The 24,587-nt window shown below is 36.8% G+C and overlaps 4 protein-coding genes across 7 annotated transcripts; 1 reads left to right on the top strand and 3 right to left on the bottom strand.

Moving 5' to 3' along the window:
• Positions 1-381: 381 nt before the first annotated feature.
• zc3h10 (zinc finger CCCH-type containing 10) lies at positions 382-8,055 on the bottom strand. Of its 2 annotated transcripts, none has more exons than XM_058779184.1 (3): positions 7,444-8,055; positions 3,646-4,919; positions 382-2,695 (listed from the first exon to the last, which is right to left on the bottom strand). In XM_058779184.1, exons 2-3 carry the CDS (start codon positions 4,774-4,776, stop codon positions 2,189-2,191), a joined length of 1,638 nt encoding a protein of 545 aa, XP_058635167.1. In that variant the 5' UTR covers positions 4,777-4,919; positions 7,444-8,055; the 3' UTR covers positions 382-2,188. The 2 variants fall into 2 exon arrangements, with proteins under 2 accessions (XP_058635167.1, XP_058635168.1); XM_058779185.1 differs by having other exon boundaries at positions 7,547-8,055.
• Positions 8,056-8,195: 140 nt separating this feature from the next.
• On the bottom strand, positions 8,196-10,423 carry LOC131542468 (cytochrome c oxidase subunit 6C-1). Its single transcript, XM_058779190.1, has 4 exons — positions 10,309-10,423; positions 9,636-9,749; positions 9,149-9,285; positions 8,196-8,307 (listed from the first exon to the last, which is right to left on the bottom strand). Exons 2-3 carry the CDS (start codon positions 9,738-9,740, stop codon positions 9,160-9,162), a joined length of 231 nt encoding a protein of 76 aa, XP_058635173.1. The 5' UTR covers positions 9,741-9,749; positions 10,309-10,423; the 3' UTR covers positions 8,196-8,307; positions 9,149-9,159.
• Positions 10,424-10,853: 430 nt separating this feature from the next.
• On the top strand, positions 10,854-14,738 carry tomm34 (translocase of outer mitochondrial membrane 34). Of its 3 annotated transcripts, XM_058779187.1 has the most exons (9): positions 10,855-11,099; positions 11,178-11,301; positions 11,600-11,736; positions 12,784-12,883; positions 12,965-13,117; positions 13,255-13,412; positions 13,495-13,636; positions 13,766-13,892; positions 13,987-14,738. In XM_058779187.1, exons 3-9 carry the CDS (start codon positions 11,607-11,609, stop codon positions 14,086-14,088), a joined length of 912 nt encoding a protein of 303 aa, XP_058635170.1. In that variant the 5' UTR covers positions 10,855-11,099; positions 11,178-11,301; positions 11,600-11,606; the 3' UTR covers positions 14,089-14,738. The 3 variants fall into 3 exon arrangements, with proteins under 3 accessions (XP_058635171.1, XP_058635170.1, XP_058635169.1); XM_058779188.1 differs by lacking the exon at positions 11,178-11,301 and having other exon boundaries at positions 10,854-11,099; XM_058779186.1 differs by having other exon boundaries at positions 10,855-11,301.
• Positions 14,739-16,018: 1,280 nt separating this feature from the next.
• On the bottom strand, positions 16,019-23,109 carry ywhaba (tyrosine 3-monooxygenase/tryptophan 5-monooxygenase activation protein, beta polypeptide a). Its single transcript, XM_058779362.1, has 6 exons — positions 22,951-23,109; positions 20,186-20,486; positions 19,444-19,567; positions 19,055-19,218; positions 18,791-18,886; positions 16,019-17,852 (listed from the first exon to the last, which is right to left on the bottom strand). The coding sequence occupies exons 2-6, from the start codon at positions 20,477-20,479 to the stop codon at positions 17,796-17,798; spliced, it is 735 nt and encodes a 244-aa protein (XP_058635345.1). The 5' UTR covers positions 20,480-20,486; positions 22,951-23,109; the 3' UTR covers positions 16,019-17,795.
• Between the last annotated feature and the right edge of the window lie 1,478 nt (positions 23,110-24,587).

Raw genomic sequence — 24,587 nt, 5'->3', positions numbered from 1 at the left:
ACTAGACACAATCTGATTTAAAGTACGTGTAAAGCAATTCTAACAAGTTCTTACTAAATACATGACAACGGGACGATAATAGCCAGTTTTACTCATGTTTGACTCGTTGACTTAAAAACATTATGTATTAATTTGCATATAAGATATCTAATATCATTTAAGGTTTATATATCTATGATTACATTTTGACTAGTTAGAATCATAAAAACAAATCCTAAAGGAATGCTAATTAATCACTCATCATAATAGTAAAACCTTTCCTAATGAGTCAGTTGGGACTAGCCAAAACTAAAAAAAAAAGATATCTGTTATGCATATTAATTTGCTTAGTAATAGTTTACTTTTAAGATATATACAGTGCAATTTTGACTAGTCATAATTACAGGTAAACATGTCTAATGCAGTTTTGGCTAGTTTAAATAAAAAAGGACTATCTCTTTGTTCATCCAATTACAATTGGCTCCAAATTTTGAGATAAATTCCACTTTTTTGACAAGAAATGATATGCAACATATTCTGAATGCATTAGCTTTAGTCATTATTGCAAATGGTTTTTTTTCTTTTCTTCTGATATCTACAGTTTAAACTAAAGATTTATTAAATTATTTCTCTTTAAAGTGAAATTTTACTAGTCAAAACTAGCTTGTATTGATTTAAAGACAGTAAAAGAAGGCTGAAACTGGTTAAGGCTAGATGGTATACACAGGTTTGTCTACTGGGCATGCGCACATCAATATAGTGTAATTTTTGTCACACTGTACAACAATATTTACTGTTTTTGCATTATTGTAAGGGGTAGGTGTTGACGTTTATAAAACACAATCTAATAGGTAGAAAATTAAGTTTATTGTTAGCTTCCAGTTTTAGCTGTATCCCTTCTAGCCACAACAGCTGAAATATTGATGCTCTGATACCAGCTGACCGCCTTCTGCTCGAAATCTGTATTCATGGGCAAGTCATTCACATTAGTTTTCATATAATGGCTCCCAATATAGACACTAGTTTGTCTGTTCCAGAGCATCCAGATGTACTTGTGTCCTGCAGGCCTAATGCTGGTGGATTATCAGATTAAAGAAAGAAAGGAGCTTGAGAACAGGTCAAATTAAATACACATCTCATGCTCATACTTTTTGCATGATAACCCTAATAGTTAACCACTCTACCTTAATCAGAGAGACTCCAAACCTTATATATTAGCTTAAAAACATCACAAGCAAACACTAAAAGATGACAGTTCACTTCTGAAAACTGATTACGAGCAATAAAGTGATAGCTTTTCAAAAATCTGGGGGTTTCCAGATACAAGACATTATAAAATGCTGTGAATTTCCTATCTAACTTTTACATAAAACTGTTTACTCTGTGTTAATTGGGCATGAGGAAAATATTTTTAAACATAAGAAGTGAATCAGTGATTTAATATTAATGACTATAATATTTACACATCCAGTTACACCCATAACAGTCTGTGGTGATCTGATCGTAAGTGAACAGGTCTGAGAGTGCAAACAATGGACGGTATGCTCAACAGAACATGAGAAAGTGATCAAACTCATAAAAGAAGTTTGGTTTGATAAGAAATATAATTTTTCATCAACATTTCAGAAAGATACTCACCAAAGATGAACGAAACATGGCCAATATTTAGACAGAAAAATGCAGTTATTTAGTTTCCAAAAGAAATAAATAAAACATTTGTATGCCCTCATATGATTTGTTGTGTGAAGAAACAATACAAGAATTAATAATGGTACTTAATGGGTCAGATTCATTAATCTTGTGCAAAAGACCAATAATCAGTTCACACGAAAGCAATTCAAAAAACTATTAAAAAAGGAGTCAAACTAAAACTGACAGCTAACAAGTAAATTCACAATCCTTCTGTAGTGATTAGCTGAATAGTGACATCTTTCAAAATGAGTTAATAAATGTCCACAATCTCAAAGGAATCTTTCTTTCGGCTCTCTTAAAGGCAATCATCCGCAAAAGCGTGGCAAGAAAACCGAAATATGTTTCAAATATTCACAAGAGGAGATCTGTATTTTGCCTCTACAGAAATCTGTAAGTTCCTTCAGTCAAAACAGACCCTTCACCTGAGAAACTTACCATGTTATTGGTAAGTTAAACAAAAGGGTGTAAGGAGAATTTCCTTGACTTGTGTATATATTGCTGAAAACATCTGTTCATACTAATGAGGCAAGGTTGTGATCCTCATACTCTGACTGGCGATGGGATACGACACCATCGGTGTGGTCGCATGGCTCATCGTGATGCCCGGCAGCGGTTGTGCCATCGACACAGCGACCGGTGCTACAGAAACCGCAACAGGGGCCATGGAAACAGGCGGAGCCATTCCCTGGGCGATAGTCTGAGCGAGGGCGGCAGAGATGGGGTCAGGGTTCAGATGTGGAGGGGGTGCGGTAGGGGGCGCCGCATTGGCTGGAGGGGCGGTCGGCGCACCGGACGGGGCCACCAGATCCTGCTGCGTGACGGGACGGGGCTGCAGACCAGCACTGCTCAGAGTGGTGTGCGTCTGGGCGATGCCATGGTTGTAGGAGCTGACAGAACCAACAGGGGGCGCCAGACTCTGCTCAGACGGAGCAGGGGTGGAGGACAGCGTCATCACTTTAGCCTGGCTTCGGAACTGAGCGTTCTGCTCCAGGAGCACCTCGTTGGTGGCTATGAGATTGGACACCTGGAGAAAAACAGGAGAGATGTGAGTTTTAAGCATTTAACTTGAAACTTCACATTTATTCATGCTCAAATCATTCAAAATCTGTATTATTTTCTGTCTTCTGTGGAAATTTAAAAGATTATCTACTGCAGAATGTACAGAGTTTAAAAAGTAAAGTCAAAGATGGGACTGTCAATCTCCAAAAATGACAAAAACGTAGGGATGCGTTCTACATCTGTATTGTACATCTGCATTATACATCATCCACCTGTACCTACTAATCACTCATCAAAAAAGATTCAACTTAAATCTTTAGCTAATGTAAATGTAATCTTTTGTAATCAAAACTGAGTACTATTTTTTCACACTGCTCATTATAATGTTATGAACCCTTAATTCACTCGTAGCATTTACATAAACAGAATTTTAATATTGGTGCCTCCCCACAAAAAAAGCTGTTTTTATTGTGAATTAAAACTAAAACAAACTATTAAAATTAATTTTCATTTATAAATGAAATAAATTAAATAAAAATAAATTAATTAAAATTACTAAAACAAACTAAAATTAAAACTGAAAGTCGAATTAAAAGCTTATTCAAAATATTAAATACTTTAATAATATATAAATAACACTAAAATAACACATTAAAAAGGAAGAGTTCTTTTGCTAAAAAGCTCCTCTGCTGTAGTTTTCAAAACTAGAAAACTACACACTAGGTTTGTCAATTGATTCTTGTGTGTCTGGTCTTTCACAACAAATCAGGCACAATGCATCTTAAAGCACCATATTTGACCAGAATGAGATTGGAAAGGTAAGGCAGTTTTTAGAGACTTTTTAAGGACTATATAATTTTTGCAGCCCCAAACTCAACAGAGACAGAGATGTATCTTCCTTTGTATTCCACTGAAGAAAGGAAGGTTTGGAACAACATGAGAGTGTGTGAATGAGTACATTTAACATCTGGTCACCTGTTTCTTAAGCTCCTCCACTCTTTTTCTCAGCAAGGAGTTCTCCTCTTCTAATAAGCGGTACTCTAACGGCCGGGTCGACAGGGTGGTCTGAACCCCCAGGTCATAATGTCCACCAACGGTCCCATCGGTCAACCGCAGCCCCTCCAAACGCCGTCTCTTCAGCTGGAAGGACGTGTGGTCGACAGGAGCCTCCACCGGCCCCGCTTCGAACATGCCATTCTCAAACAGAGGGTCGTAGACGGAGCAAGGGCCCCTGTCATACCGCCGATGACCTGCTGTTCCCATCGAAATGCAGCCGCTCAACGAGCCCCCAACTCCACCCGACATGCCCTGCTCTCTGCAGCCGCCCATGTTGGGACATCCCATTCCCATGTAGTTACCAACACCACCACCAACGAGACCAGACATCCCGCCGCAGGCACCGCCAACACCGCCTGCTCCAACGCCGCCGGTGTTCACCATCCCGCTGACGCCACCGGTGACGCCCATCATACAACCGACTCCACCCCGGGATGGGGCTTCATACTCATAATCCTTCCTGACGTGCCGGAACTTGCACTTATTGCCCCGCTGGCACTCTCCTTTCAGGTAGTCCCTGCAAATAGGCACCTCGCCACGGCTCAACGGAAGGTCAGTCGGAGACAAACCCAACCCGGCTGCTACCTTCCCCCTGAGCCGAAGCGGAAGCTCTCCGGTTTTCTTATAATAGTCCTCGTCCTCCTTCGAGCCATGCACGAATCTGCAGTTGGTGCGCACGCACTCTTTGTTCTGATGGTCGTGGCAGAAGATGAACTCGTTCTTTTGCACGCCCAAATCGGGAACCTCATTGAAGTCCGGATGACGGAAGCGGCAGCGCTTTCCACGCTTGCACACGTTCCGCAAAAAATCCCGGCAAACGCCGTCCAGTCCCAGACCGGATCCAAAAGCACCGTTTCCTAATGCCCCGCCGCCTCCCATTGCCCCGGGACCTCCGTTACCCCCTGCACAGCCCGCTGAGCCACCAACCCCTGTCACTCTACCTTCTCCACCCGTCCCGGACCCTCCCTCGTCCCCAACCCCAGTGCCCACCCCCGTCCCACTGCCACCCCCACCACCACCTGCTAGGTAGGCGCTATCCCGGTCAGGCATGGCGCTCGGCCCAGCGGGAATAAAACGCTGCGCTCATGTGGGAGACAGAGAGATGGAGATCGTATGAGTGTTCAGAGGTAGAGTGCAAGAAGAAGAAGAGCTCAGACTGTAGACGGATGCAGATCACAGATCCACCCGGGCACCTGTGAATATAATACAAATATATGTTATTATAAATTTCCATTTATAATATATTTAAATAGACATGCAGATAATTAAATACATATTTGAAATAAAATATATCACCAATTTTTGTGTTTTTTTTTTATTAAAAAATATTTATTTTACTTTTACATTTTGTTATTTAATATATTTTTATCTTTTCATCAACTTATGAAACCCTAAACCATAACAGGGTGTCTACAGATATGAACAAGTTAGATTTAAGACTTTTTAAGACCTTTTTAATACCACTATATGTAAAATTTAAGACCAAACCTGTGAAGGAAATACACATTATATTACATAGGTAAATGTAATATTTAATGTGTTTTTAAATTTAAAAAGAAAACAAAATATCATCGCTGTCAAAAATGATATTTATTATTACGATATACAGAGAACTTTTCATATCTGAAGACAATATCCCATACAAAATATCCCTCAAAAGCTCCACATCAGCAATATTTTTGGTGGTGTAAATGAAGCAATATTTTCATCAGTTTTCTATTCAGCATTTACATATTTAAATCTGCATGTTTTTAATATTTACCCCAGGTTGTTATTTACCTCCATAAAGTCCAATATTTTTTAACCTTATTAAATGTATGCGTCATCTTTCATGTCAAATTCTTACAGCTGATGAAGAAATTTAATATACACAACAGGGCTGTTAACAATCAAATTAAATAATTTGCACTACAAATTTACAACAGCAATAAATAATGTTATGAGATTAATAGTTTTAAATAATTTTTTTTGAATATACAAATAAGAAATGTTGGTGGAAAAATGCATACTTTTAAACTAACTAAAGCACCAGTAGGTGGCGGTAATCACTTATTCATTCAACCGATTCATTCAAAACACTGAATCATTCAGGAACAAAAATGCGAGTGCTGCTTGGAGAATGTGCAATACTTAGATCTTTGTTTGAAACTATTTTCGTTGGTGAAAAAGAACAAAACAGTCAATATTCTGTCTAAAATGTAAGTAACTACTTAACTACTTGTTTCTTGAGCCAAAATCAATGTAACATATTTAGCAAAATTGTCCCCTTGTCATGGAACGTTATCATCATCATCATGTTATAAATAAACTAAACATTTTGAATTTTTACCTCAGTATGTTTGTTCTGTGAGTTTCTTTATGTTTGCCGTTATGCTCATTTGATTTGTTTTCTCCATATAAGTCTCTCACAGAGACAGGCAGCATGAGCCAAAACAGCGCAACTCGAGCAATTTTTCAGTAAACTTGTATTAACCCATTTAAAGCAGCTCGGAGGCTTGTCAGCGAGCTGGTGGTATTCGCAGTAACTACAGCGCGCGGGGAATCTTCCGTCTGTCCAATGATTGTAAACAGTCCCTGGGTCCGTCAGACTGGTGAAACTTTTGCGGTAATGAGACCGAAGATATTTAAGACCCACTGAATCTGAATTTAAGACATTTTAAGGCCTTTTTTAAACAAAACTTTAATACATTTTAAGACTTTTTAAGGACCTTTTTAAGACTTTTTTTATGCCACCCTGCATAAAAAAAGAAGCAGTTTTATGTCTATTCAACTTTTCTGCATTTAATTCAGCCCTAGTTGCATCACATAAGAACACAACTTCTGTTGAGTAGGTCTAACATTTCAGACTTAGGCATGCCATACATATTTAGCTTTTGAAACTTTACACATTTTAAAAATAAAGCTTGAAAATGATGATCACCCATCATGATAACTATATGTCATTCAACACCAAAAATAAAACTTGCTAATATTTCCATTTCTTCAAAGCATTTATAATTCTTCCTGCAAATGCAAATTTTGATTCAACATTTAACAAAAAGCAGTTTGTTAAAGCAATTTAACTAAAAATACGATGATATATTGTTATGTTTTTATGTCAAACACCATGTTTGTAGTAACAGTATTCTCTCTGAAATACCATGAAGTACTATTTAAGTAACACATGGTATATGAGTACATAATAATACATAAAAAGTACTGTAATAGCAACATATTAAAATGATAGCATTATATGGCAATAACATGGGACTTAAATGCATGTACATTGGAATTGACATGGAACACAACGTGAAATATCGTAAACAACGCAAAACTTAAAACTTATTTTTTTATTTTTTTGTAAATAAAACACATCAATGCAAATGCAATTTTTAGCTTCGCATGTTATATTTTAGAAGATTATAGTTAACGTTATATGCAATAACTGTAATAATTTCTGTTCTAATAATAGCAAAGTGCTGTCATGTCAAATCTGTGGGGCGCCAAACACTTTACCAACACATTACAGCATGTGTTACCTACTGAGTGTTACAGAAGAAAACGGACATTATTGACTGGTTCGTTTGTACATTATCTAGCCTAAATATCCAATAATCAATGTTTAATCCACAACACACATAACATGCTGTCCACTCTCAGGCACAAAGGCCCGGATAAGGCGCAGGTACAGAACGCAAAGACAACAACCTAAACCATCACTACTAATAAACAACTCACCCAGTGTACACAAGCAGACGTATCGGCGAGATTAATGAAACTGTAGTCATACGACATTACTAATCATACGCATTAAGTAAAAATTGGCCGTGAGAATGCTTACATTAGAACACAAATTATTTCTTCAATAACTTCCGCTTTTCTTGTTCGAAGCACTTCCTGTGCGGTTGTACACTGGGAAAATGCACGTCAAAATAAAAGACCTCTACTCAAGAAAAATAATGTCGCAATGTCATGGTATTCATATGGTACACCGATGTAGTTTCAAAAATATTGTACTTTTTGTATGCACCATTATAGTGGTATTATTCCATTAATAAATTACATTAAACACCAAACGTGAGCGTGTGTATTTTCGTTTTCTAAAAAGGTCAAAAGGACAAACAAAACGTGAAGCAACATCACAGACTTTGTTTTGTTTTTTTGTTTTTTAAAGTTGAACAAAAATTTTCACTTTTTTTTTTTAAACAGAGTTGAAAAAAAATTGCTTGCACCTTTGAGAATATTCTACACATGACTATGGAAACATGACCACTATATTGGGGTTAAACTCAGAATTTGGATTTAAGTTTATAATTGATATGTTAATTACATAAATGATAGTTAAACATCCCACATTGTTGACCGGTTGGTCTTTTTAACTCAAAGTTTATATTTTCATGTTAAAACACAACATAGGAAACACATGTTGACAAGATATGTCAGGTTTCTACATTTATTTACCAGTGTACCAATAAGTCAGTACAGCACGATGGTTGTCAATAGTTTATTTGTATATTAATAAGAACATCAGACATCAATGTTCGTATCTGATCATCTTATAAAAGATTCAGTTGTAGAGCAGGAATGCAGGGGGAACATAGCCTGTAAAGAAAGAAGAAAGTGTAAGTCAAAGTGACACCACAGGTAAACACAGCAAAAAGTTTTAATATCACCATGCTTTCACCACTTGATTAATCACCGTACATTAAGATATCCATTTTGTAATTGCAAATTTTCTGAAATGTTATTTTTAAACAAGCAAATAACACATTATCTAATTATGTATGCACTAATATGCAAACATTTCCAGAACAGAAATCTGAATTTTGGATAAAGCCAGGTTCAAAGGTAATGTTTCATTTGTTGACAGATTGAAGTTAAGGGTTTTTAACGGCGTGATAAGGTTTATCACTCCATAAATCAAAAAATACTATCATCAAACAAGCAATTCACCATGTTTTAAGAATAAAATGTTATAAATCTGGTGAATAATCTACGAACAAACCTGACTGCAAAAACCTTCACAATAGAAATAAAACTATTAAGTTTGAAGTAATAAGTACTGGTGAATTGGAGACTTGGCTGAAAATGAGACTGAGAAAATGGCCTTTGCAGATTAAATTGAAATCTACAAATGCAAATCAATAACGTGTATTTAAAAAAAAAAAAAAAAAAAAACATACACTAGTCAGAAAGACAATTATGGTATTAAATGCATTTTTTTAAATTATAGTCAGGGACAAAACTCTAGTATTTTTGGATCAGTGTTCCATGAACACATCTCTTGTTTTTGGAGCATTCAAAGCTTGAGTTTTAGCCAGAACTGGTTGATATTTATTATTATTATTATGTGACCTGAAACAGCGCTGCATTAAAAGGGCCAAAGTGATGAACAAAAAGTATTACAAATAATAATGATGTATGCATTTGAAGGGCCACTCACAAGACAGTGGTTTATTTTCCAATGGGTCTGACACTTTCAAAAATACCAGCTTCCCTCATGGCTTCGAACTCCTTCGTTGCATCGTAATGTTTGTAGAAGTCAGCATAAGCCTGTTTCCTGGGCTCTGTTACTGCGAACTGCAGAGAGACACAAACTATTTCTCAGATTCAAGAAAAACTGTACATGGTTCAACTGTACAACACCCAAAAAATTAAAAGGATACAACTAAATATACAAGACTACAAATTAGGGATAATCTAATCTAATTTCAATTTAAATTGAATGACTATTAAGGATAAATCATGACAAAATAAGTTGCTCTTAAAAATTGTTGTTGATGTCGGAATTTTAAAGAAACATTTTGACCCAAGCAAGAGATGGAAGTGTGAATCACAATTTTGAACAGCGCCGAAGACCACAAAGGTCTAATATAGTGTATATGATCATTAAAAAAATAGCAAAAATGAATTAATACAAAAACACTGACCTTGAAGGCGGCTGCTGTGAGGAGGGAGAAAGCAAAAGCGATGGGCAAATGAAACCTCAAACGCTTGGCAAGGAGGCCTCTCATTACTGGCTTTGGAAGTGACATGGTTGACTTCTGGAAACAGAAGACAATAATGGACATTAATAAAAGAAACTTCTCAACACTTATAGTCAAATGGCAACCCTTCAGCACAGCTACGTGCTTTTCTGACCATCACAAATGGATGTCTGACCGACTTTCAAGACAACCATACAAAGAGCCACTATTACATTATCTAATCATTCTTAGATATTGTTAACATGCACGTTTTATATATAGATGTGCTCTTCTGTGCATTTCTAGATTTTAGTGGTTTAGCTAAGTTGCATATTATTCCTCTAGACGTTATAAAGCGCATGCAGACGCAAAGCCGATTTGTCTTTTATTTTAAATAAGACAATTCTGATCCATATCAGGGAGTTGGTGCCTTTTAAGACAAGGAACGATCTGTATAGCTAACACTAGCTAGCAATGACAACCAGCGACAAGACGTAGTTCAAAAACGAGGCACGTTTTGCTAAATGAAGATACTTATTTAGTGTTATGAAAAACATAACAACTTGCTATTACTAAAATTTATACAGATTTCACCATAGAAGTTTTGTTATAAGCGTATAGCAAGCTCGATATTTACCGTTGAATTCACGACCTTCAGCACGCACGTCCGGTTATTCAGACAGGAAGTCGTTTATGTGAAGCGGCCAAACTACGGAAACTGACGAAGGACAAACACAGTGGGGCCGATTCAGACCAACAAGGGATGGCATTGTAATGACAAAGGAAAAAACACATTTTATTGTCTCATACAAACAGAGTATTTATTTATTTATTTATTTAATATAATCATGAATTAAATTTGATTTCTATAAAACATCTCACACTGCTTAGCTTACAACGGCCATACATTGTACTTTTATTATTTTAAGAAAGAAAGAAAGAAAGAAAGAATACCGTGGTTTAAACATTAATAGACAAAAATTAGATTTTTTAAATAATCAGGTGGATTATATACCATTGCCTTTTTTGTCTTGTACTTTTTATTTCTAATTATTTTACTGACTGTATTAAAACATTACTTAAAAGCGAAAAATATTTAAAGATTCATGCGTTTTAAAATTATGAATGTTTCGGGTTTCACGAACATCTGGCAACCAACGGCTTGGCTTTGCCACAGGGCCATAGAGGGACAGTCGTTTGGTACTGGGTCGGTGTTGCCATATCCCTATAATTATACGTGACTTTTCACTTGTTTATTCGTCAGACCAGGTTGCTTGCTTTTCTTGTTGGATCTGGCAACACTGGATTGGGTTACAATCACCCATCCTGATCTTCAAATAGCAGCAGCGGAGATCGACAGTCAGCCTCTCGAGTCTGGAGAATTGAAACTGAAATTCAACACCGCCCGTTTCTGCAGAGCCTCAGCCGGTAAAACGTGCTACTCATCCCGACTCGCGCGTCTTCTAGCTTGTTCTAGAACGAGGATTGACTAGTTATCTCATGTAGTTCACAGGCTGGTTTTTAAATACAACAACTGGTAACTTTAAACAAGCGGAGCTGAGCTATCACCAAAGCCCTTCCTTCAACGTTTACTTTCCGGTTTTTCAACTTCAGACGTGATTCTACCGCGGTAACTTTGTTTTACACAGTTTATACGTATCACAACAATGTTACCGGTGTTCTGACGATTTGTGCTACCCTGTCAGATTTTGCTAGCTCACATTAAAACAGATGGTAGCATAATCCGATAGCAAAAAGTGCTACCTATCAGATGTTGCTTCCAGCATGATATTAATCGTTGAAAGTTAGTAGCATAATCTGATAGGTAGCATTATTTGTAAGAACACCGGCAGTGTGTAATATTGATCTCGTACTTAATGTAATATTTTGCTAAATTAAGTTAACAGCACTGCCTTTGATCGTTACAGTATCAACATGCCTCAGAAGCGGCGCTCGCAGTCGTGGACGGAGCTCAAACAAGCCGGTAACGAGCGTTTCCGAACCGGTCAGTATGGAGAAGCCGTGAACCTGTACAGCCAGTCCATCCAGCTGCTGGAGAAGTCTGGTAAGGGCAGTCAAATATAGTCATATTTCAAATATTACCATGGTAAACACCATAGTAACAGTATTACCACTTAGCTAATTACCATGTTTTTGTACATGTACCAAGGTATCCTTGCACTTACACGAAATGCTCCATGGTATTCTTTTTCCTTGTATTGTTAGAAATACAATTAGTATTTCCGTAACGTGTGTACTTTTTCAGGGTTTTTCAAAAGAGGACCCCAAAGGAGTACTAGGGGGTCAGTGGAAAAGTTCAGAGAAAAACCGTTAAAAAATTTGAAAATAAATTTAAAAAACATACATGCATATCTTTAAATATATAATAGTACTCACTGTAGTGAGTAGGAAAAAAAAGTTGTATTAAATAGAGAATATTTCCCAAATATTATTTGAAATGTATTCTGACTGCTTAGCTATATAACTATGACATATTAAATTCATAGTAATACTAATAATAAAATTAGAAAAATACATGAAAAATGTACAGTGGTTAACATGAATAAAGATAAAACATAAATAAATATATATATATATATATATATATATATATATATATATATATATATATATATATATATATATATATATATATATATATTCATTTATTGAAATTATACATTTAATAGTACAGCACTGTAGCGAGTAGTAAAAAGGGCATATAATAGAAAATATTTTCCAAATCAGAGTTTACACACATTTATATTATTTATTTTCATATTATAAATTTGGTGTTTATAAACACAAATATATAACTACCTAGGGGGTCCCTTGCATGGTTATGAATTATGATTACATATCCTTTATTATCTCCTCCTTTATCATCTCACAGAATCATGTTAGAATCTGATTGCAACATCATGGTAATGTCATATTAATATGGAATCTTCATGGTATTCTTAGCATATGTTTTTGAGTGACAATGACAGTAACAATAGAGTCATCATACCAAACAGGAAGATATGAGAGAAATGGTTCCTCAGACTATAATAGATGTAAGGAAAGCAGTGGTACTAACGTAAATAAAGACACATCAATGTTCTGTTCGCAGGTCAGAAGAACAAGGAAGATCTGGGTATTTTGTACTCCAACAGGGCTGCCAGTTACCTGAAAGATGGAAACTGCAGTGAATGCATTAAAGACTGCACAACGTACGTGCAACAAACAGCAGGTGCAAATATGGTTAAAGTGAATATGTTCAGTGTTAATAATCTTATTTTTTTATCTTTTAGGTCTCTTGAACTGGTTCCGTTTGGATTTAAAGCTCTGCTTCGCCGGGCATCAGCTTATGAAGCCTTGGAGAGATACAGACAGGCGTATGTGGACTACAAAACTGTTTTACAGATAGACTGGAACATACCGGCTGCTCACGACGGCGTCAACAGGTAACTGTGCATGATCAAGATTCAGAAGTATTAATAGAGAATGCTCTGATCAACCGTATAATAAAGAGGTAATACACAACATATAAGCATAAGGATACAAAAAATGTACCGTGCAACACATCGCTCCTTCCCTCCAGAATGACCAAGGCTTTGACGGATATAGACGGACCATCTTGGAGAGAGAAACTGCCTCCAATTCCCACCGTTCCGATGTCTGTGAAAGAAAGCCTGGCACAAGCTGCCAGCTCGGCCCCCAACCCACAACAAAACAGCGTGATTGACAACAAGAAAAAAGGTATTTACTTGTACCGTACTGAACGGAGCCAACATACTTGGCTTCAGCACTTGATTTTCAATTGTATTATTCTAAACACCAGGACCTGAAGCTGCTAAAAAGGCCAAGGCTCTGAAGGAAGAAGGCAATGCGTTTGTGAAGAAGGGCGAACACAAGAAAGCCATGGACAAATACACGCAGTCACTCAGTCAGGACCCCACAGAGGTTACAACCTACACAAACCGGTAAGAAATGGTACCAGTCATTATGCTGCCAAATGTCAGGGTTCCTATGGTTATGGAAAATTCATTTCAAAACTGGAAAAGTCATGGACTTTAGGTTTAATAATGCATGTAAATCAATATTGCTCGTAGGGCTCTCTGCTACCTGTCATTGAAGATGTACAAAGAAGCTGTTCGCGACTGCGAGGAGGCTCTTCGATTGGATTCTGCCAACATTAAAGCTTTTTACCGACGTGCCCAGGCAAACAAGGAACTCAAAGTAAGTTTAATTCTGAATAAATTGCAGTTCATTGTCTTAGCTAAGTTTGGTGAATTGTTTTATGAATTGCATAAAACATCAATTTTTTCCCTAGAACAAGAAATCTGCTATTGAAGATCTTAACAGTGTGCTCAAAATCGAGCCAAACAACACGGTGGCGCAGAAACTAATGCAGGAAGTGCAGATGATGAAATAACCATGATTGTACAGTGAGGAAACTTTCCCAAAGTGCCTCGAGCTGATTTGCCTCTCAAAGTTGCAACGTTTGCTACAGACTTTAGATATGCACATCATAATGCTATTTTAAATCTAGGAAATAATTTGAGTGTTCATGTTCACATAAGCACATTTGACCGGGTGTATTGTTGTCATTAATAAGGCAATCAAGTTTCTTTCTGAAACTCCACCTGTGTGTCTGAGATCAAACTTGTTCTGGTAATTACACTTATCCATTTAATTAGTCTTTGATCGAAGGCTATGTTGATTTAGCATGTGATTTTAATGTCTTTTTCATTGCACATATAATTGACTGGCTCTTTTTCAGACAATTTTAATTCCTACTTCACTTTAGATTCACTCAAAAAGGCAGATAGAATTAGGGCTGCATTTTCTACAAAATGTTTTTGTTTTGTTTTTTTGCTTACTTTACTTACTTTTTTTTGTGCGAAGATATTGTGTTACTTACTGTCACAACCAATTAATGTTTATATACATTTGTAAAGACTTGACACCTGTATTTTATTGATGTTTCATGTGGCATTTTGCATCAAGACAACATAAACGGGTCTTTATTTTATTTAAATAATGTGCAGTATGTATGTGGTAATAAAGGAGAATGTTCAGGAATATTGTATTTTTTCATCCTGTAAACTGGCAGATGTAATGCTATGATCTATGATGACTTTTTTTTTTTTTTTTGTAGGAAATAGCAATATTAAAATGACCTAAAACAGTAAATGCTATGTAAACAGGTAGTATAACTGAATGATAGCAAAAAACAAACAAAAAAAAAGCTCTATCAAGACAGATGCTGTCAATGACCAATTTCAAATTGTTCCTCAGTTTGTTACGGAAATTGTTCCTCAAAAGTTTAGTTATCTGAACTGTAAATATGCCTTAAATTGAATATACCTTTTGCAAACAAGTAATTTTATCACAGTAGTCAACGGTTTTTGTTTGTTTGTACAAAACAAACAATCCTTTTCTGAAGTAATCAACAGCATGCTACAGACGGTTGAACTTTACTCAAAAACCCGCTTTTAGTTCACCAAAAAATAAAAATATGCTGAAAGAGGTGAAACATCCAAGATGTAGATGAGTTTGTTTCTTTTTCAGAACAGAATCTGAGAAATGTAGCATGCTCATCAATGAATCATCTGCAGTGAATGGGTGCCGTCAGAATGAGAGTCCAAACAGCTGATAAAAACATCACAATAATCCACAAGTAATTCACACCATTACAGTCCATCAATTAACATTTTGTGAAGTGAAAAGCTGCATCTTTGTAATAAATCCATCAAGACAATTTTAAGCTCAAACCATTAGTTCTGTTTAGAGTCTTCCATTCATAATATTGCTTTCTCCAGTTAAAACGTTATCTCGTCTGAATCAGGAGAGAAATATTTACAGATCAAGCACCGTTTACAAGCAAAAACAGACCAAAAGAGTTCTAAACCAATGTCATTGGGTTTAGACTCCTATTGGGACCAGAAGCAATGGTTCAAAACACCTTGATGGATTTGCTTGTTACAAACACACAGCTTTTCGCTTCACAAGACGTAAACTGATGGACTGGAGTGGTGTGGATTACCGTGTTATCATCAGCTGTTTGGACTCTCATTCTGACGGCACCCATTCACTGCAGAGGATTCATTGCTGAGCAAGTGATGTAATGCTAATTTTCTCAGAATCTGTTCTGATGAAGACACATTCCTGAGGATGAGTACATTTTCAGCAAATTTGATTATAACTATTCCTTTAACTTGCATGGAACCAGGAACATTCCCTTAAATGCTTATTTATTAGGCATAAACATTTACAAGCCATTTAATTCTTTACAGAAGAGTGAGAAGACCTAGAACGTGCTCAATTGAACGTACACCACTACGAAAAACAATACAGCGCAATTTGGAACTGATAAAACTTTTATTTCACTTTAAATTGTCTTTTACACTTTCCTGATTATAACATGTAAGGTGAAACTAGAACTGTTTTAAAAGACATACACAAATCTAGTATTACGTCAATAACCAGGTTGTATTTTTTTTTGTCATTTTGTATATTTTTTTTTTCTTTAAGCTAGTCTAAATTTTCACAACCACGTGCGCGCTAAGCAATGAAACCGTCACAGAAGCTAACTTTAGGCAGAATACTGGTCAGTAAAAACAAAGCAATTGGAGATACCAGATATACAGACAGGCTCGGCTCCACATTCACTACTGTATTTTTTGTAATCAAGCGTAGAATAACTGCCATTTGTTCAGCTAAGGGGAGAGAGAGAGAGAGAGATTTCGTCTTCAGTGCATGAACATTGTCTTCAGCTCGAGACGGATGAGTTCTACACCTAAGTGGAATGTTATGGTGATGTGACAAGGTATTGTGACACTGATTTGAGTGGCTACCCCTCGAAAAATGCTTCAGGTCCTTCAACTATTCGATCTCGGCTTGTGTTTCACAGACTTTGGGCCAGGACTTCAAAGCCTCCACTGGTCTGCAGCACTTTCCTGCACAAAATTCAAGTTAAATCCAGAATTTCTCTGAACTGCTTACAGAAACTCTTCTCTTAGCAGGAATGAGGAGTAGAGAAGCTCAAAGTCAGTCTAAGGCCCCAAAACACCTTCTGATTTACATGAAGAGGGAAATGTCAAGCATCGACGTCTGTTTGTAAGAGGGTTGAATAACTTAAAAAAATATATATAAGTGTTTATGCAAGCATTTAGTTTTAAGACAAATTTATATTTACCTCTGAAATGTTTACAATTTTACATCTTTATTAAATGGAAGTGTGGGCAATATTACGAAAAAGGGGGGGGGGGAATAAATGTACAGAACAAACCAGGAAAATCGTTTACTGATGTCAAACAGCACCTTTATGTTGACTGCCTCCTTGACAGCACATTAGGAAACTCTCCAGTTTGTTCACAATAAGGTCTGTAATCGTGAAGGGTCACATACTGATGGAATGTCTTTAACTTAAAACTTAATATAGACATGGAATGGCAAACCTCGGGTCCCTTTTGTCATCGTTAGCCATGTATGCAAAAATCACACACATGACAGCAATAATAGTAATGCATGTTAGTCAGTGTCACAATACAGCCTGTTTTCATCCCTTCTGTATGAGATCGCAACAGAATTGTACTGCTACTCGTAACGAAACCGTTCCGATTTCCATTAAGCACAAGTTATCCAGGAGGAAAAACTAAACGTCACAGTGTTTGTTAAATTAATGGACAGTTTAATAACCTTTTGAATAAAACCAGCAATTGCCAGTACACTATTGGAGAGAAAAGACAGAGGAGGGAAAAACGGGTGGGGAGGGACACTATAATGCATTATATCCTGCTAGACCAGAGGACATATACCTTTTAAAAATGTTAGGAGGGATTTTGGGAAGGGAAAAAAAAGATGGAAATCGTTTCCACTATTCAACCATTTTCCCTTGTCTGGGGGAAAACACACAAACAGACATGTTTGAGAGACAAGTCAGCCTTGGAAAAACCAAACTTCACCCTGCCGCTCGTGGCTTCAGGGGTACAAACTTGTAGGTCAGGTACAATTCATGCTGCTCGTCATACAGAAAGGTGGATAAAGGTGAGGTGGACTGGATGGAGCAGGGAATTATGGGCTGTATATGTGTAAGATAAAGAGTGTAGGTGGATTTAACAGTGAAGTGCAACGCCTTTAGTTCTCGCCCTCGCCAGCATCCCCCTCATCACCCTGGTTTTCTGATGTCCACAGCTGCAGAACGAAAGAAAAAAAGATCAGGCCCCAAAATGAACTTTTTAACCAGACTGATCAATGGTGTAATATTAAGTATTTTTTATCTGCAAAATTTTGTGCCATTTATATTAAAACTATACTGACTCTAAGACAGGTTTCTGGAGGTAAATTTAAGATGTCAAAAGTTAAATTCAACTTCCGACAAACCATATGGCTTGAATATTTCTGCTTCCAATATGGAAATAACTTTTACAGTACCTTCCGATCACACTGCAAAAAATATCTCTGATTCTTAAATCAAGATGACAGCTAAATGATTATTTTATAAGAATTTGAACCGAGCTGTCAACAAGGATGAAAATCTGCCGATGGGCTTAGAAAAAAAAAATCGACTTAATTCAATGGGAAAACAAGTTTTAATTCCACACTGACCAATATGCGGTTATTTTAAGCATAAACAGTCAATTTTATATCTTCACTTTGCATATTAAATGTATCTTGATAGACAAAACTATACTAAGAAACATGTTCATTTTTCTGCAGTGCATACGACTTAAAACCTTGCTTTGTGGAAGGGCGCATTAAGACTTTTTAAGATCTGCAGTAACCCCACTAAGAAATTCATTTAAAACATTTTATGCTAATAACAACTTGTACATTAAAAAACTGTGCTAAATTTGTTAAATATTCATTCTGGTGGATTATTGTACGTATGTTTCGCCAGACTGAATTTTATAAAAAATAAAAGAACTATACAAGATAAATCATCATACACGAAAATTGTCATCTAAATGTTTTTGATTTTAATCAAAAGATTAGCATGGCTGAGATTATCGTTTTTGATTTAATATATGATCAGTAATCTATATAGTCTATTAATTCTGCATTGTTCATTTTAAAGGAGTGTTCAATTTTGGACTCTGTCTACACCTAGAAAAGCCAAAGTTGGCACTTACAGTGAGGTTGTCCCTTAGTAACTGCATGATCAGGGTGCTGTCTTTGTAGGAGTCCTCGTTCAAGGTGTCCAGCTCAGCAATTGCCTCATCGAAAGCCTAAGGTAAAGGTAAACATGAGGGTCAGTTCTACATTCCAAATCGCTTTTTGAAGATATCCACTGAATGTTGCATAAATAAGATGGGATGAAAGAGAAGAGAGTACATTTCGTGCACCCAAAACAGAAAAAGTCAAACAAGCTGTAGATGAACAGATAATTGTCTAACCGTCTTTGCCAAACTGCAGGCCTGCTCTGGGGTGTTGAGGATTTCATAGTAAAACACGGAGAAGTTCAGTGCTAGTCCCAGCCTGATGGGGTGTGTTGGCTGCATTTCCCTTTTGCTGATCTCAAATGCATCCTGGTAAGCCTTCTGAGAGTTGTCCACTGTGGCTGTAATTTGAGAGGAAACAAAATCAAATTCATGACCATCACATTACAGCCTCTATCATAGCATCATAGCATCTAATTAATCATTCTTAGGACTGGACCTTAAACTTCAGCATTATCAGTTCTAATCACTTTCTATTAATCCATCTTCACCCTAATAAATAGATTTAACAGATAAATTAATATTTAGGCAACATCCTTCTTGCTTTATAAAGAAAATGAACTCACTTTTCTTTGATTCTCCGGATGCCACCTCGGACAGGTATCTGTAGTAGTCTCCTTTCATTTTCAGGTAGAAGACTTTGCTCTCCGCCTGGCTAGCGTTGGGAATGAGGTACTTCTCCAGGAGACCCTGAGAGAACAGAGGAAAGACTGACATTAAGCTACGAACATTAATACTACATTAATAAATGAAAAGCACTGACCATCAGAAAGAGGAAAAACAATTTTCTGAAAGGTAAAGTGTGCATTTTTGGATCCATCCTAATTGCATTTTTCATACGAGCAGATTCATGTTACAAATAAAATTGATTCCTTTGGCTCTAATCATATAGTGGCCTGCCTTGCTGCCTACATAGGCAGCATCCTAAGTGAAAACATTAAATGGTTGATTGCAATGCTGTGCATCATTTCATATAAAGCTTTAAACAATGATTTTGACAAAACAGAGACAATGAAAGAGACGATAAATATATATTGCACATTTTTGGAATTTAGAATTTTGGCTAAAAAGAGCCCTTCTTTTAATTCATGTGATACTTGATAATGCCTTAAAATAACACTATAATGCCTTAAAATGCTGCAGATTTTGAAACGGAACATCTAATATTGCATGATAGACATCAGAATAATATTTTTAAGTTTTTAATCCAGCTGTAATTCTAAACTTAATTGCAAATTAAATCAGGTGGAACTTCTAGAACTGTCAATAAAACTGTCAAATGTTTTCTTCACACGTCACGTCTCTCACCAGCACGTCGTTGCAGATGTCCTGAAGCTCAGCCTCGATCTTCTCACGGTATTCACGCGCCATCTGCTGTTTCTTCTCGTTGCCCTCCGTTTTCTGCTCGATGCTGGAGATCACGCGCCAGGACGAGCGGCGGGCGCCCACCACGTTCTTGTAAGCCACAGAGAGCAGGTTGCGCTCTTCGTTGGAGAGCTCAACGCCGCCCTCCGTGACAGCCTTCATGGAAGCAGCCATGTCATCATAGCGCTCGGCCTGCTCAGCGAGCTTTGCCTTCTGCACTAGGTCGCTCTTGTCCATGATGCAACTACAAAAGTATGAGACAAAGGTACAAAATTCATGTTGGTGAGCTAATTTTCCTTTTACTATAGTCTGTACGCATATAATAAAATTAAGTCAAGTTTATAGAGTTGCTTAGTGAGTTTGGCTGACCTCCTTTTGTTGTAAAGAGGTCAACTTTCAAGTTGGGGCTTATTTTGACCTGCACCAGATACTATTATTAAATTTGGGACTTACGAAGATTTAAGTCAAACTGAAGGCTACCCATGAATGATTACGTAAGATGACCAATGCAAAGACACAGCTATGAAGCGGCAGACATTCAAAGACTTTATCTCAATGCATTCATCATATCAGAGTCAAAAAATTAATTAAGGTCCCATCTGATGTTATAACACTGACTGATGTTATGACAATACAAGAGGATTACCTGAAACAAGTCTAGTTATACAGAGCTTCCTTAAGACTGATTAATTGACTAGTCGGCTTTGAAAATAGGCAGTTTTGCACACTAAAACAACATTCACACTAGTCTTCAAGTAAGCAAATTTACTTCAGACTCCAAAACATTGCAGCATGTGTGAACTCAATTAAATTAAGATTCTCTGCTGATCAACCATCTTTTTGCTACAACTAAAATTCACCAAACTTAAACTTTGGTATAATGCGGTTAAATAAATGTTCTAGTATAAGAAAGCGCATGATCACATCTCTAAAAAAAAAAAAAGAAAAAAGTAAGAATTTAAAACTTATGAAAAAATATATAAACGTTTTAAAAAAAAATGAGGTTTAGGGGGTTTATTTTGCCATATAACCGTTTATAAAATATTACCATGCATTTCTGCATAATAAACCAGGTTTATGTATAGATAATGATATAAGAAGTGCTTAATCTAAAAGACTTTTTTTTATTTTGTCCAATAAGAAATATACGAGCATCATAACATTTGTTTTACCTTGCCATTAACCATTTCTGAGAAATGCATAAACACTGTAAATAGGGAAATAGTTCTATAGTGCCTTGTTTTTTTTTTTATTTACTAAAATTACCATGCATTTTATGCATAATTAACCAGGTTTACCCATAGCTACTGTCATAATCAGTGGTTAACCTAAAAGACTATTTTAGATCAATAACAAATGACCACCATAACACTTGTTTTACTTTGATTTTACATTTAGAGTCTAACAATTGTTCTTTGCTGACCAAATGACAAATAATCAAGTTGTATTTTTAGCTCACACTGCACTTACGCAGTGGTTTCAGGATTTCTGAAATATATAACCCAATTAAAAAGCAGGTCAAAATCATTATTTCCGAAACACACAACTGCTTATCCACCTAACTGGTCAAAGTCTAAACCAAACTCACCAGATCACCTATTCTAAATCACATATAACCCCAGGTCTCTGGCTGCTGCTTAATATTCCATTTATCCAATTGTTCTGTCTACCTTTGTGCAAGGTCATGGAATCCGACATGGAATCGGGATTCTAGCAGGCCACAGTGGGAATTTCAACCCTGTCAGCTATCAATACGTGTGTAAGTGCCAACGCCCAGGGCGTTGATGTCTCCGCCTGAACCCGAACCACAGGTAACGGTGTCAGGCGAGTAAACACGGCCCTTCCAGCTCCTGGAGTCCAACACACATGTGTGAGCTTGATAATCGGTTGCCTAATGTGACCGACGAAGGCTGGAGTACTACTTAAAAGGCATAGTTTGAACGGTTAGTAGATGACATAATCTGGTGTCGAACTAGATTTATTTACATAGGCCCTCACAACGCGTCCTGACGACAAGTCCGCCATCCTTCGAGGCGATTGTTTCGCGATTGAAACGATCCCCACCCACAATATTATAACAATAAATTAACTCGAACGCATTTAGAAATACTAAAACTATCAATTTGAGTCGTTCAAAGCGCCTAACCTCGCTAATACTGCACTGCAGCATATTCGAGGCTCTTCGCTCAAGCTAGCAGCGTTAGCCACCAATGCAACGCCCTCTCACTCACATTCCCTTGTGGAATTTAATCGGACGCGCCGATTATTCGCGCCAAATTAAATTTAACCGTTACTAACTGCAGTTCATAAGCACTTGCTTTACTCCTCTGGTTTGTAATGCTATTAACTGGTTAGCCGGTTAGCTTTCACGACGGCCGGGCGTTGAATAGACGCGGGAGCCGCTGGCCATTGCTCCAGTTCGGATGAGGGTTGTTCGGCGCGACGTTACTTTGATTGCGCTCTTACATAATGAAAGTGCTGGAACGGTGCACTTCTAATATAAATTGGACGTAATCGGAAATAAATCGGCAATAATCGTTATTCATCGCCCGCCTCGGCCTAAGTCCTTGTACCCAGCCCCAAACCACAATAGACACCTTCCGCCATTGACAATGATGAGGGGGGCTTACATGAGCAACAATACAGCAATATGCATCTGTAATAATCATAATATCAAACGAGCGGCCTTAACGGGCAACTTAACTCACATTTAAATATATTTCGAGTCCTGATTTGTGTCTGTTAACGATGGGAGTATCAAGCTGTCCTCCGTTTCGCTGCTCGGGGTATTCAGGGCAGTACCACTTCCGCTTGCGCTGACACTTCCGCTTCCTCTAAACTCCACCCCTCCCCCCTGCCAGTATCCATGGTAACCGCTGTCCGGGGTTTCCTACACCGTTTTACACGCTCCCTCACGTCACAAGGACCATGGTAACCAAAGTCGTGCGTGACGTAGTTAGTCACCATAGCAACCGTTGCCAGGAGGCGCTAGACAGCTTGCAGAATTCGAAATGGAAGCTTGCGAGATTAATAAAAACGGCAACAACAGAAGATGATGTTTACTCGATCTCAGACTGTCTAATCGCGCGTATGATTCATCCTTCCGACGATGCAGCCGCATTCTGAAGCGCGCACATTATTTGTAATGATCATCTGTAACACTCGTTTCCATCTTTTATTTCTGTTTTTGTTCATAATAATAGTGGATTTTTTATTTTTTTTTAAATTGTGTTAAATTGTGAGCTAAAAGTGATTCACATGTCAGGAAGAGTACATCAAAACATCAAGAAAGTCATTGCATAAAAATAAGATAAAACAGATAAGAAAAGTTTGAATCAATAATTAAAATTAAAAAGAAGTGAAAATTGTGTCAAAATAAATAATTATAATAGCAATAAATAAATAAATACATTTGTGCAACAGCGGAGAGTGTTAAATATCTAGGATATTCCTAATTTTACGTCCTAACTTTTTCTTTTTACTACATTCAGTAAAAAATAAAAAGTTATTTGTTAAGTAAGATTTAGCCTTTTCATTTTGTTGATGTACAGTGACGATGAAGGTATGCAATTTCATTCTCTTTTTTTTTTTTTTTCTTTTTTTTTTTTTAAAGAGGGTTTATAATATCTAATAATAAATTTGTGACCCTCTCTGTGAAATACGGGCTAAAGTCTCAAAATCTAATTATGAGATAACAAGCATCAAAGTTTGATTTCAACCATTAATTCCACTATGATTTAAATATTTGACATGGCCTTACTCAGTCAATATTAAAGATATCAAGGCTACATTTTCACAGAATGTTTTTTACCTTAGGACGATTTTATGTAGAAAACATTTAAACGACTTTAGCTGGGATTTCACTGCCAGGGTCACATTTGATAATGTTTCAAAGAGTAGGCATATATTGTGCTTTGATGGAAAAAGTGATATAATCAGCATCATTAAATTGCTTATTTGATTAGTGACCTAGAAATAGTGCAGAATCTTACATTTTCCTTTTTTACTATACACTCATTCGACATCAACAGTAGAACATCAGCACATTCTCTATAATTATTTGTCCATCTAGATTTAGTCGTATGCATTTGTTAATGTATAATGTTAACACACATGAATGAATCAAGTGAATTCTTAACAACAACAACAACAACAAAAAAGTCTAAAAATACAAGTCAACCCATTTAAACAGGGTTTATAACCCAAATCAAGCCTGCCAGCGCTTGTGATACACAGAAGTCACCAGTAGGGTGTAGTGTAGATCTCTACAGTTACAGCGACTCAAACAAACAGGTCAGTCTGCTGGTTGCTTTAGTTTATATCAAATTTTACATTGGCTTGTATG

The sequence above is a fragment of the Onychostoma macrolepis genome, chromosome 06, assembly GCF_012432095.1.
Source record: "Onychostoma macrolepis isolate SWU-2019 chromosome 06, ASM1243209v1, whole genome shotgun sequence".
In the NCBI taxonomy this organism is placed as follows: Eukaryota; Metazoa; Chordata; class Actinopteri; order Cypriniformes; family Cyprinidae; genus Onychostoma; species Onychostoma macrolepis.
Note: the sequence above shows the minus strand (reverse complement) of the source record. Positions and strands in the feature narration are given on the sequence as shown.

What these genes read in the sequence shown, in the direction of transcription:
- LOC131542468 (XM_058779190.1), bottom strand. Translation starts at nt 9,740, where the DNA reads ATGTCACTTCCAAAGCCAGTAATGAGAGGCCTCCTTGCCAAGCGTTTG. An exon ending in TCACAGCAGCCGCCTTCAAG is followed by an intron (nt 9,286 to 9,635) that starts GTCAGTGTTTTT and finishes GTCTCTCTGCAG; the next exon opens with TTCGCAGTAACAGAGCCCAG.
- zc3h10 (XM_058779184.1), bottom strand. Translation starts at nt 4,776, where the DNA reads ATGCCTGACCGGGATAGCGCCTACCTAGCAGGTGGTGGTGGGGGTGGC. An exon ending in TGGAGGAGCTTAAGAAACAG is followed by an intron (nt 2,696 to 3,645) that starts GTGACCAGATGT and finishes GTTTTTCTCCAG; the next exon opens with GTGTCCAATCTCATAGCCAC.
- ywhaba (XM_058779362.1), bottom strand. Translation starts at nt 20,479, where the DNA reads ATGGACAAGAGCGACCTAGTGCAGAAGGCAAAGCTCGCTGAGCAGGCC. An exon ending in ACATCTGCAACGACGTGCTG is followed by an intron (nt 19,568 to 20,185) that starts GTGAGAGACGTG and finishes CTGTTCTCTCAG; the next exon opens with GGTCTCCTGGAGAAGTACCT. An exon ending in ATCCGGAGAATCAAAGAAAA is followed by an intron (nt 19,219 to 19,443) that starts GTGAGTTCATTT and finishes CTCAAATTACAG; the next exon opens with CCACAGTGGACAACTCTCAG.
- tomm34 (XM_058779188.1), top strand. Translation starts at nt 11,607, where the DNA reads ATGCCTCAGAAGCGGCGCTCGCAGTCGTGGACGGAGCTCAAACAAGCC. An exon ending in GCTCACGACGGCGTCAACAG is followed by an intron (nt 13,118 to 13,254) that starts GTAACTGTGCAT and finishes CCTTCCCTCCAG; the next exon opens with AATGACCAAGGCTTTGACGG. An exon ending in AGGCAAACAAGGAACTCAAA is followed by an intron (nt 13,893 to 13,986) that starts GTAAGTTTAATT and finishes TTTTTTCCCTAG; the next exon opens with AACAAGAAATCTGCTATTGA.